The sequence below is a fragment of the Mytilus galloprovincialis genome, chromosome 10, assembly GCF_965363235.1.
Source record: "Mytilus galloprovincialis chromosome 10, xbMytGall1.hap1.1, whole genome shotgun sequence".
Classification (NCBI taxonomy): Eukaryota; Metazoa; Mollusca; class Bivalvia; order Mytilida; family Mytilidae; genus Mytilus; species Mytilus galloprovincialis.
Window position 1 is genome coordinate 32168136 of NC_134847.1, and position 13995 is coordinate 32182130.

General features: G+C 32.9%; 1 protein-coding gene across 1 annotated transcript; it reads left to right on the forward strand.

The window, feature by feature from the left end:
* Positions 1-1443: 1443 nt before the first annotated feature.
* LOC143047386 (carboxypeptidase B-like) lies at positions 1444-11834 on the forward strand. The gene is made up of 9 exons (XM_076220416.1): positions 1444-1600; positions 2750-3059; positions 3557-3658; positions 5528-5632; positions 6061-6171; positions 7247-7331; positions 8966-9168; positions 10199-10283; positions 11597-11834. The coding sequence occupies exons 1-9, from the start codon at positions 1530-1532 to the stop codon at positions 11779-11781; spliced, it is 1257 nt and encodes a 418-aa protein (XP_076076531.1). The 5' UTR covers positions 1444-1529; the 3' UTR covers positions 11782-11834.
* Positions 11835-13995: the final 2161 nt, after the last annotated feature.

A 13995-nucleotide genomic window follows, 5' to 3' on the forward strand; every position in this document is an offset into this window, starting at 1 on the left:
TTGCCTTGTATATGTCTGAAAACTAGTTTTTCAAAGATTTGTTGTTTTTAAATTAGTTCTTTCTATGATGAGGGCCTCATAGAAGATAAGTTATATAACTACCTGTGTAACCCTCTTAAAATACAATATTGTTGTTGCTGGTGCAAATTTGAAATATCTAAGGTTAAAAACAATGAACTATTAACCGGGGTAATAGTCTTTGAAAATATTGACTGGCAAATAGTCTGTCACAACTATTTCATTATTTTTTATATTGAAAAAAAAACATACTGAGGTATAATAATCTTATTTGTAATCTCTCTTTTCTTTTGGATCTATTTCCTTTTTGCAATCTCCTTGTCCCCTGATAGTGTCCCAAAGGAAACATATAATGTAATTATGATGTGTATTCCCCACGGATTGTTTTCATATGATACAAAGGTAATTTAAATCTTTAAAATATTTTGAATTACTTTCGTGTTTGACACGTTACCTACATTGAAAGTCAACGTCGAGTTTTCATCATTTCTAGGAACACAGGAGCATACACGTAACTTCATGCCGATATCAACTTGTATCATATTTCACAGAAAGACTGAAAACTGAGACTAAATCAAGTTATTTGGACTTAAGGGCTGATATGCAGAAAACCACGTTAGTTAAAATATCCAATCGTTGTACCAATTTATCGAGGACATTAAAAAAATTCCGTCTGGAGAAATCTCAACTTAAGTAGCTTTGTGCATACGGGCACTGTTGTACTTATTCGCACGTGCAAACAAACAACACTCAAGCCCTGACTCATCTATCCGTCAATTTGACATCAGAGCGATATAAGGGTTCAGCACAATTCATAAGGATGTTCGGCACAAATTTGGATTTTTCCCATTCCTAAGTCTTATCCTTATATCGTTTTTTGGGTAAAAGTCATTTTGTCTGTATGTGTTAGGGGCGGATCCAGCCGTTTAAAAAAGGGGAGTCCCAACCTAGGACAAAGGGGGGGATTCCAACTATATATGTCACCATTCGAATGCATTTTTTTGATCGTCCAAACAAAAAGGGAGGTTTCGAACCCCGGAACCCTCCCCCTAGATCCGCCACTATGTTTGCACAAGTGTGTGTTTTTTATGAAAAAAACAACATAAAATTATTAATTAAACGTTTGAAGTATTTCAAGTAATGTAAATCAATGAGATAGCATTTCTACTGTCATCTTGTGACCAATCACACGTGGTCACAAGGTAAACAAAAAAGGTCTCCGAAGGTTTACTTTAAACTTCCTTTTTGGTTTTGAATTTAAATACTGATTAAATTTATTTTACTTTTACATTCGGTTACCTATGAGTTTTTAAATACTTTTATAACCATTCGATGATATCCGTGACTTTACAGATCATATTAAATTACATTTTTCAGACTTTTCCCAACGTCCTTTTGATTATCTTCCTTGTCAAATATTTAATTTTGAATAAGATTACATAACAAAAGTTAATAAATGATTACTGATGATCAGTTATTGTGATATATTTCAACAGCTTTAACGGCTAATAATGAGGCTAATAATAATTTATATGTGCTTAGCTGTTTGGGCGCTAGCTGACGCCAAAATATCCTACCATGGGTAAGTCTTGTATTCTTACACATAGTGACAGCGCTAGCGTTTTCTACAACGCAGCTGTCATCTCCTGGTTGATTTTCGTTTTAGCTTTACGTCCAGTGGCAAATATGTCATGCATATTCGGGAGAAAACACATGAAACAAAAAGAAAGTAAGATAGATGAGTCGACCAGGGTGTAATTATTACGTCACCTGCTTGTATTTAACTTTTCGTTTCATTTCTCACAATTTTAACAAAAATCAATAATTAATATTTTTAAAAAGTTTTTACAATATAGGCAAAAGCAAGTACAAATGTATAGAAATCATGTAAATATATCAAACAAAAATAGTCATGTGACTTTAAAAGTAGAGTTTCTCGAAATCCTACCCAACGGGTTTGTTTTAATATACTTTCTACATAGGCTAAAGCTAAAGGGGGAGGGTTGAAATCTCATAAACATATTTAACCCCGCCGCATTTTTGCGCCTGTCCCAAGTCAGGAGCCTCTGGCCTTTGTTAGTCTTGTATTATTTTTAATTTTAGTTTCTTGTGTACAATTTGGAGTTAAGTATGGCGTTCATTAACACTGAACTAGTATATATATTAGTATATATATTTGTTTAGGGGCCAGCTGAAGGACGCCTCCGGCTGCGGGAATTTCTCGCTGCATTGAAGACCTGTTGGTGACCTTCTGCTGTTGTCTGTTCTATGGTCGGGTTGTTGTCTCTCTGACACATTCCCCATTTCCATTCTAAATTTTATTGTATTAATATTATTTTCAGCTTTAATTGATAATATTCTACGGTCTTTTGAAATGCTAAAACTTGGAAAGATGCAAATTGCATACTATGATATCAATGTTAGTATGTCCAAATCCAGTTCTACATGTTCTAGTTTGACACAAAATATTTTTATAAAAAGAATTGCTATGAGTTCATTTATTAATGTTGGTATCAATATTCGGGGATTGAGAAAATAATGCTTTTCGTGGATATTTAGTTTCATGGTTTTACCAAAATCTGAATAAAATACCATAGAACATTGGTATTAGTTTGAACATTTGAATTTGAGATTAATTTTTACTCATGAAATCTATGAAAATTTATATCCCACGAATAATAATGTATCCACAGCCTTTGTTTAATGGTTAAATATATAATTACGATTGCAGGTTTCAAATGTACGATGTGGTTCCAAAGACAAGCTTACAGCTGCGTATTTTACAAGAAATGTACAAAGAATCTAAACATGACGAAATAGATTTTTGGGTGCCACCAAGGGGAATTAATATCCCTGTTCATATTTCCTTGCCTCCAAAAAGTAAATTCATAGGAACTTTTCGATTGGTAGGAATGGAAACTCGGTTAGTTATGGACAATGTACAGCACTATATTGACCAGCAAAATCAAGTTGACCTAAAATTTTCTCCAAAAGGGAAAGCTGCACTATTTAACTACGGGGAATACCATAATCTCGCTGATGTAAGTTTCTAATAAGATTATTGTACAAACGACTTTGTAAATTATACGGATTGTTTATTATCTTTTTTGTTTTGATTTACGTATACATACTTGTATAAAAACTAAGGAGAAGTGATATGATTTCAAACGAGACAATTATCTTCCAGACTTCAAATTAAGTGGATGCATGCAATAATATTCAATCGAATGGCCTTCAACAATGATAAAATCCCAGAAATTGGTGTTATCGACTTAAAATCTTAGTAATAACCCATCTCATTATGTTCTTAAAATTAAAAAAGTATAAATATAAAAAGACCAAAGAAAGATTATTCGTCAACCTGATATCTTTTTATTTAATGACATCAAGCTTTCTAGAAATTCCTGAACAAGGTTGTAATTTGACCATATGAAAGATTTGAGAGTTAATGTAAATGGGACAACAACCCAATAAAAAGGTCAAACAAAAATAGACGATAAAAGATTTAGTTTGTCTTATTTGTATTTGGATGTTGTAGATAAATGATTGGATAACGAATGTAACCACAGTCTACGCCAATATCACTAAAGCGATAGAAATCGGGAAATCATTTGAAGGCCGGACTATCCGCTTAATCAAGGTACATATACTCAAAGTAATCACACAGAAGTCACACAAACTGATATCGTAACATGTGTGGCTTTGTTTATTTAAGATACACGTACATGATTAGAAGCAGATAATTTTATTAGCAACCTACATATTATGTGTGCATGTTCTTTAAAAGTAGGTCAATGTGTCTAAAAAAATGAAGAAAACAAACAATTGCTTTTATTAGGTACATTTCGACGAAAAGACATTAAAGCCATTCAAAGTTCACTATCTGGTGTTAACGATAAACACAAGTCATGTAAAATTTGGTTTACTAGGGATCACAGCAAGACTGGACAGGTTATAATATGTCATAATGGACTTAGGTCATGCAAACAGATTTAACCAATAATCAAATGGCGTAACGTTACTAGCATATTGTTTTAACAAACAAGAAAATTTGGTTTGATTGCCAAACTCTTCCCCCGTATAGCAACAATAAAAAACAAAACCCATACTGCATTGTAAAAAAATGCCTGAAATAACACCATTAATAAATGTACAACGATGTAACGAAAAAATAACATCTTAAACAAAACACACATATGCAATACAGCAACATACGACAACCACTAAACATCATGCTCTTTACTAGTGCCAGGTTCATATAGAATGTGTCAGTAAGGGACTTTTTTTGCTGTCCCACCATCCTTATAACCTTGTACAGTGTTGTACCAGTAACACATAAGAACAACCCGTGAAATTATTTGAAAAGGAATGCACTCATTACATCGATACAATGCACACAAAAACGAAAACGAAAACGAAACGCAACAAACACAAAGTACAGATCTATGAATACTCACAATAACTGAAAATTAGTTTAAGGCCAATAACATGTATCTTTTCATCGGGATTTGAAATACAATATCCAAGTTATAGAAGCTTGTAAGCCGTTTTGCGTTCTGTTCAAAATCCTAGTTTAAGGTCATACACATAACTCCGGTATAATTGTGTATGTATTCTAATGACCAATACTTTAAAATTAATGTTAATGTATTTTAAAAGAAATCAAATTCAGTTACTATAATTAAAGATATTTGAAATGTATCTTATCTTATCTTAATCCTCTTCGTGCGCATTTGCAGATGAGGCCACTATGGTTTCCGTAATCAGTTTTTTTTTATTATTTTTTACTCTGCCTGGTGATTAGCCATGCGAGAAACCTACTACCTGCAAGATAGAATTTTGGTGTCTGGGTTTTCTTTCACATAAACGATTGCCAACCATGGCTGACGGGTTCCATCTTCCCGGTTTTTCTTTCTGGGTCAGCTCCCATAGCCTTTGATCTTCTTAGATCTAACCACAAGGCAGTGGTACTATTTACCCATAGTTGGGACAAGGTTGATGAATGCAAGGGCGTTTCTACGCGCCAATGGGCCTACACACTGCAACTCTAGGGCCCTTGTTGCTCCGAGATCCTCTACAATAATGCCTAGGATGCACGATCCTAGTTACCATGTGCTGTCACGGGAGGCATTGTAGAAGTCTTGAATAGTGTAGAGGCTATGTACTGGCAGGAAAGACTGACACACTCGGCTTTCTTTTCACCTACAGAGCAGACTAGCCAGCGGTGATAGAGAGTCTATGGCCCTAACCACACTAGACGCTTACACAGTCCTGTGGTACAAACCACCAGCACACTATAATTATAAATAGTTAATATGTATCGTCTTAGTTTATTGTTTTGTAAGTGGGAAAAACAAATAAGAATTTTTTTGTAAAAAAACCAAAGCACTTGTAAAACGACTTAAATCTGAGGCTCCGTATTATTTCTGATGTAGTATCCCTATCGATGATCGTTTGATATTGATATATACGTATAAACATAATTTATTGTTTAATTTGTTACATACAGATTGATACAGGGAAAGTGAAACAAAAGGATGGCTTTTTCATGGAGGGTGGAATCCATGCCAGGGAATGGATATCGCCGGCTACCGTTATCTACATGACTGGTCAGGTAATAAGATATTATTTAAAGTATGAGGTTAGGGGACAACCATTTGGTTTTATGAGAAGGGAGAAAGAAGGGGAGGATGACTTTGGAAATGTATACCTTGGCCTGATTAGAACTAAACAAAAATAACTTTGCAACGAGAGAAGACTGAATATTCTGCAACATTAAATGCAGAAATGAATTGTGTGCAAATGTATAAATTTAATACATTTTCGGCGGCCAAAAAATGTAATAAAGCTATATAGAAAAATTTGAAAAAAAACATGAATTATTACTTTTCGTCATACTATAAATTAGCAAACTGGCATTTAATATGTACACTAATAGTGAATGCATTGGTTGACCAAGAAGTCAAATAGGCCAGAGAGAAAGATGTTAATGACAATTCCTAAAGTTGCAAGCTTTATAAACAATATAATTCTCTATTTTAGATGTTAGACCGATATGGAATAGACGCCAAGATAACAGACATTGTTGATTCCTACACGTGGTACATATTACCAGTGTTTAATGTGGATGGTTACGAGTATACATGGACGACGGTAATTCATATAATTGTTAAATACAATGCAATTAAGAATTTTGTCAAAACACAAACAAGTTGTTTCCCCTGTACGTTTAGTTAGACATGCTCGTGTTTTATTAGATATAAATATAAGAAGGTGTGGTATGAGTGACAATGAGACAAATCACCATCAAGTCACAATTTGTAATAGCCTTGGTACATGTTAACCATTACAGGTCGAAGTACGGCCTTCAACACGGAGCATTGATTCACACCGAACAGCAAGCTATACAGAGCACCAAAATGAGTCTAGTGTAAAACATTTGAAACAGGAAAAACAACGGACTGATCTATATTAAAATCATTAACTTATGATCCTCATCAACAAACGACAACCACTGAAAATAATATTTCTGCCTATAGTAAATCTCTTTAAAAGATGCAATTATTTTCTTATAGGTTTCAATATATATATAAGTGTTCCCAGTTTTACGTGCGAATCTCAAACTTTAAATTTTCCATCATGCACTACAAGTAAAACACCTATCAAAATGCACAGTGCTGCTACCAACGAGGTTAACCCTTACTCGAACAATGAAATAAAGGATGTCTTTGGTGGTATATTATTTTATTAATTATATAGCCAAAGCGTGAAAAGTACTTTAAGAAGCTAGCTAACTCAAGGTTTAAGCATATTTAGCCTTTTTTTTTTTAAGTAAACTGTTTTTTTCAATTTGTATATCTAATGTAATTGTAATTTTCCTTAGCATTGATAGCTTTTTTTGACAACTTATGTAAGCATCATAGAAAATCAAACTTATAATGCAGATCTTGTTCTTATTTTGTTAGAACAACAATACACTATCCCTTCACACACGAACTTGAAAATTTGCATGAAAATTATAAACATACATACAAAATCAAACTTATTTGCTTATAATGCAAATCTTGGTTTTTGTGGTTTTTTTTTTTTTTTTTTTTTTTTTGTAAGAACAAACAACGCTCTGCGATATCCCTTCACACACTATCTAAAAAATTGGAAAAATAAACAATAGAAAATTAAACAATAATAAAGAACGAAATAAAACAGAATTTGTGTTTGATTTTGACAGAATAGAAACTGGAGGAAGACTCGATCTAAACATGGCGCATGTTTTGGCGTTGATCCTAACCGGAACTGGGATTATGAATGGTGTAGTAAGTATACAAAACAACAAAAGATACGATACACAAGTTTGAATTCCAATTTATCATAAAATATAATAATTAGGAAAATCTGTTTATAAAATTGTCCAATGAAAAACATTCATTTACAAAGCAAATGCATATGATTAAAAGAGTCTGACCAAATTGGAAAGTTAGAAATATCGAGTTATTGAACACAGGGGTCAATTTTATTTTGCGAAAATGATGACAAAAGGTCCGCACTTAATTAACGATGTTCGCATGTCATAATTTTTATTGTTAACTTTTTGTCAGATTTTGGGAATTCTCTAGTTTTATCCATTTGAATGCCTTAAAAAAAAATGCCAATTGACCCCATTTTTCTATTTAAAAATCTTTTATGTGTATAATTATAAGCCATCTGTAAAAGTCTTATAAAATCTTTGTTATTTTTTAATAGTTTTTGAGAACTTTAACTTGTCAATGATAAAGCTATGAAAAATCAAGAGAGAACATTTTTCCGCCGAAATTCCAATAGGTAATATTTCCAAAACAAGCACATTAACCTATATATAATTGTTTTGCTTTTTTGGTTCCTTTATTAAACCCCATTCAATATTTACTAGTGTTATGAAAAGCTCGTTATTTTGAAACTGAGGAGCGAACTTCCTTAAGCTCAATGAAGATTTTTTCTTCTCAATAAGCTTTCTTCTAATTTGAGATTTCAAATGATTTTCATTTTTGTTCTTAAATCTCAACATTCAACTGTTAGATTAAAGCCAGTCTCATGTCGCCACGTAATCCTATTAGAACAACAAATCTATTAGTAAATGGATTTTTTTCTTCTATATCTCTGATCAAAATAAGTATTAAACTTTCATAAAGAACCTGTAATATAGTAATGCAGCAAAACTGGGCCACTAATGTATGGATTCAGAAAAGGTAAAAATGTTTTTGTAAAGGGATCAAGACTTTAGAGAGAAGGCTTTAGTTTGTTGTTCTGTTATGTACAAACTGGTCTTCGAAATTATGAATATTCATTAGTTTGTTGTGCCGTTACTGCCATATTATGTACAAACTGATCTTCGAAATCATGAATATTCATCAGTTTGTTTTGCCGTTACTGTCCTATGTACAAACTGGTCTTTCAGGTGAATATTCATTAGTTTGTTTTGCCGTTACTGTCATATGAACAAACTGATCTTCGAAATTATGAATATATTAGTGTGTTATGCCGTTATTGCCATACATGTATGTAATAACTGGTCTTCGAAATAAGAATATTCATTTATGTTCCAACCAGCTTGAAGGGGATTTAAAAATTATGTCTTTATAAAATTTGGTGGATAGTTGTCTCATTGGCAATTTACTGTAATAGAATTGAGGCCTTTATATAACGGATCTCTTTACTAACTGTACATTAAATATCCAACTTTTTATCAAAACTAGAACTAAAAATCCAAACGGAAAGTCTCCAATCAAATTAAAGGCAAAATCAAAAGTTCAAACACATCAAATTAAACGAATGGATAACAACTGTCACATTCCTGACTTAGTACAGGCATTTTCTTGTGTAGAAATTGTGGGTTAAACCTGGTTTTATAGCTAGCTAAACCTCTCACTTGTATAACAGTCGCATTAAATTCATTAAATTTGTACTATTTTAGAGGAAGGAGCAAGTAAGGAACCGTGTTCTGATACATACTGTGGCCCATCAGCTTTCTCAGAGGTAGAGGTGAAGGCTGTGGCCGATTTTATTACTGAACAAAAGGGCACCATTAAAGCTTTCATTGATTTCCATAGTTTTTCCCAACTCTGGATGACTCCCTGGGGATGGACAAAGAAACTACCAGCAGATTACGAAGATCAGGTAATTTATATGAAATTTTCAAAGGTGTTTTTAAATGAGTGCCCCTTAAACGAGCCTCCCCGTGGAGTTTCTAATTATGTGTTTACTTGGCCGTTTGTATAGTGATTATTTTATAACAAGACCAAAAATTTTATGATTATGTGTTTTTTTCATTATTCTGATAATCTTGGACTGTATTGTTTTGATTATTGGATTATCTTGTTTAAAAAAATGATTTAAGATTATGCGATTATGTTTGCAAACTAATTTGTGGTTATGTTATTACTTCGACACCCCTATATGATGGGATTTCGGGGGGTCAGGACCCCTCCTATCCCCTCACGTAACCTTATACTAATCATCAATGGAAAATTAATCTTACCCTACAAGGAAGTATAATGTTAAAGACGACTATTAAACGTGTCATTCGATTATCTGTTTATTGTAGTTTTAATGTTTTGTGTTTGATGACCCGAACAGCTTATGATGGACTTTATATTGATTTCTTTAAGACAAACACATACCATGATTCAATTATTCATTATAAGGTCTTAATTTTAACAATCAATTTAAATTTCCTCTAAAAATCTCAATAGCGAGACAATCACAAAATGGGATGACATTTTACAATTACGGCATCATTTGGAGATGAAATAAATTACAGTCTACCTTCATATCCACGATTAAAAATGTTTTAAAACAGTGAAAATACTTTTGAAGGCTTTCTAATTAAGTTTCATTTTTAATCTTTCCTGGTAATATGCGCACGTGCTCCACTATCAATAAAAATTAGTAATTAAACCACTGCTGAAACAAGTTTGCCGATTTTTTTTTTGGATTTTTTTTTATGTTAACTTACATGTTTAATCATTTTACATTTTTTCTTAATTACGTGTTAAACTGGTATTCAGAAACTGCCAGTTTCTTTTAATATACTTATACGGACCATGGATCATCAGAAGTTGACGTTACAGATGTAGCAGTAATTAGTTTTCGTTTTCGCTTTTTTCGGAATTTTGGTAAATTGTACTGAGGTGTTTTACATTTTCAGAATGCAGGAGCTAAGGCTGCGTGCGATGCATTACAAGTGGACTATGGAACAAAATATGAACATGGTAGCATAGCTAATATTATTTGTAAGTATCATTTTCTTACAAGGAATTTGATGTTCAGTAGTTGTCGTGTGTTGATGTGGTTCATATTAAGTGTTTCTCGTTTCTTGATTTTTATATAGTCTAAACCATTGGTTTTCCTGTTTGAATGGTTTTACACTAGTAATTTAATTTTGGGGTCCTTAATAGTTTGCTGTTTGGTGTGAGCCAACGCTCCGTGTTAATTACCGTACTTTGTCCTATAATTGTAAAAAATACATTAATTTACAAATTGTGACTTGGATGGAGAGTTGTCTCATTGGCACTTTAAGAAAATAAGATGATGAATGATTTGCATTAATATTGACACGACTATCCACCACCGAAAAAAGAACCTGGATGTAACATAACACCTAATCACCGTTTGCTTGAATGGATATGTGTATTAAGTGTTTCCCGTCTATATGTCATATGTGTAATGCCATTAGTTGCAAGCTTCCGCTGCATTATGAGCCGGACTCACGGATACAATAGTTAAACTATCAAAATAGATACTTGAATAGCTCATTTTTAGAACTGAAATGTTAGACAATGCATCGTTTTTAAATGTACAATAAAATTGAGAACGGAAATGGAGAATATGTCAAAGAGCAGAAAACAACCGAAGGCCACCAATGGGTCTTCAACACAGCGAGAAAATCCCGCACGCGGATGCAGGCTTCTGCTGGCTCTTACACAAACATGTTGACTAGAAAACTAAAGCTTGAGACAATGTCATGGCCAAAAAAAAACAAAAAAGACGAAAACATTAAGAAGAATGTGAAACATTTTCATAAAAAAAAACGAATACTGAACAACACGAGCTTATATCACCGGTCAAGTTTGTGCAAAAATAAAAAGAATCTTTTTCTTTTCTGTTGTTTGTTCCATCGCCTCATATCCACGCTAAGCTTAGCTGATCAGCAAGGTCATCCCTTAACACACAATTTATAGCAAATTAACCAAAATTTCGAGTAGACTTTTGAAATGAAAGAGAACGACAAGATAAATGTGTCTTACATTTGCAGTTTAGGGTCCATGTTTATAACAGAATTTAGTCAGAATTGACTAGACTCTAGCCGTTGTAAATGGTTAACTTTGTAGAAGATAACAAAAACATAAGGATCAAACATTCCAGAAATCTCGATGACAAATGTTTTATACATACTCATGCTCTTTGGTTGGGTTGTTGTCTCTTTGACACATTTTCCATTTTCATTATCAATTTCATATAAACGAAAGTTAAAACAAGTTAGCGGTATTTGGTTCGCGTGTTGCTTTTCTTTTTTTTTTTATAGCAACTTGTTTTATGTTTGTAGATGTTGCAAGTGGAAGTAGTGCCGACTGGACATATGGAGCTGAAAAGGTCAAATATTCGTACGGTGTAGAGCTTCGAGATAAAGGACAATATGGCTTCTTACTTCCGGCGAAAGAGATTATTCCTTCGGGGAAAGAAACTTTAGAGGCATTGAAGGCTCTGTGTACATATGTATACCATCACTAAATTAAAATCAGCTGAATAGTTGTTGACATGTCGAAATAAACGAAATAAAAATATTACGTTTTTTTTCAATTTTATGTTAAGAAAAAATGTCAACAGACTTATTAAAATCGCTTTTTGAACATACAAATCACAAAGACAGGACACATGATAGTATTTTAACGTTTTCCCACAACTCGTACATTTGTAGTTATATAAATTCTAAAAGATCAGGTGGGGTAGTTGGTCAACCCGCCTGTCTTTTATCTTTTTGGCTTATTTATGCACATTTGAAAGCGGTCCGGGTCGATTTTTGTCTCATGTGCAATCATTCAAAATCTTATATACATATGTAAGGCAATAATTGTATAGTCCCTATGGTATTTTTTATGCCCCGCAAATAAAGTTTGGGGGCATTATTAGTTACATAGTGTGCTAGTGACCGTATTACGTCACTAGCACACTATGTAACTAATTTATCTTACCGACTATCTGAACGTGTGAAATTAAGACTAGTGATTCTCAAAATGAGCAAGTTTTCAATACTGTTAGCATTAAGAAAATACTTTCATTGATCCTACAAAAACAGATGCCAACAATAACGAATTGTAAGGTTTAAATGTGTTTTATGAATTTATTTCAATCTTAATCATCAATTTCTTCGTCTGTTGGAACTTTTAAGATTTTTTCTCAGTACCGTTTTGTTTTAATAAAGAACATAACACCATTACTAACCGTGTATGAAATAAGCCCCACCCCCTTCTTACCTTATATGGAATATAAAGGGACGTAACTCCACTACTAACCGTGTATGAGATAAGCCCCGCCTCCCTACTAACCTAATATCAAATGTACACGGTTTGCACGCGGACGCTTTTAACCAATCATATTCCTGGAAATGTATAGGAGGTAAGATTATTAGATAAGATAAATTGTTTTACCCCTGTCATTCTGTCCGTCTGTCCCTTCTTCCACCCGTCCGTCTTATTATGGATATATAGTTATTCCGCATAACTCCTCTTACAGTTAGAATCCTAGGATGTTTTTACTTTGCTGTCTGTTTATACATATATCAAAGGTGTGCATGTGGTCCGGGTTTTGATTGTATTTTAATATTTGCTCTTTTTGGAGATAGTTTAACTTTGTCATTTTTTGGAGTATTTAGTTACGTTATAGAGATTTCAAATAAAATGACTTTACTCGCTATAACCGACCTAACTCAACGTATTTCGTCTTATTGCATTGAAGCATGACTGAAAGGAGCATACACTGCATGCATGTTTTGATCTTTTAACATGCATTGTTTTCTGGAATATACTTTAATAAAAATTAACCCAATTATTTTTTTTAATCTTTTAATATTTTGTCACTAAACTTTGAATGATTTTATTGACACAAATATTATAATGGAATATTAAAGTAAGTTGGGAATTTCTATTAAATCAAATACACCCGTCATTTCTTGTCATTTCACTTGACCAATATTTTAGTTCTTCTCGAATAATGAATTTTCAAAGCTACCAAAACCAAATTTAGCATGAAAATATTAAAATAATGAATTCCGAAGCGAGAAGGTTGCCTTTTTATTGTTTTTACAAGTTTCAAGTTTAAAGTAGATTCCAACACACCGAATGTAGAAGGTGTACTCGACTATTAAAAAAATAATTCTATAATTTAATTGAAGATTATTTAATGTGGGCAGAAATTCATATCATTGATTTTATCTAATAGTACTTTTTCGTCTTTACCTATACTAATGTTTTCCATCGATACCTAAACGTGCATTCGATGATATGTAGTGGTAGAGGGCGTACTCCCCCTTTCGATCGCTTAATAATTTTGAAAATCACATGTTTTCCACAATATCTATACAAATTTGTTAGCGTATAATCGTCCAAATTATTTTTCGCATCGCTCCGCTCGTCAGTATAAATTCAATTATCGGGAACTACAAAATGTACACCCTCTTTCAGTCTTTGAAATATCCTGGATCCGGCCATAATAACAAATTTTATTGCACGAAAAAAAAAATTAATTGATTGTCGTTTGACTTTGATAAATACTTTTTAAAAACAAAAATGTCTGAACATTAGGCATCTCGCATGAAATTTAAAAGTTTAAGACCACATACTGATTTTTTTCCGTTATTTAGAAGCTCACTAAACCAAGAAATGTGATACTGACGTGTAATCTAATGGACACATAGAAACTACATATACTCTGCTATAGAGTTATGAC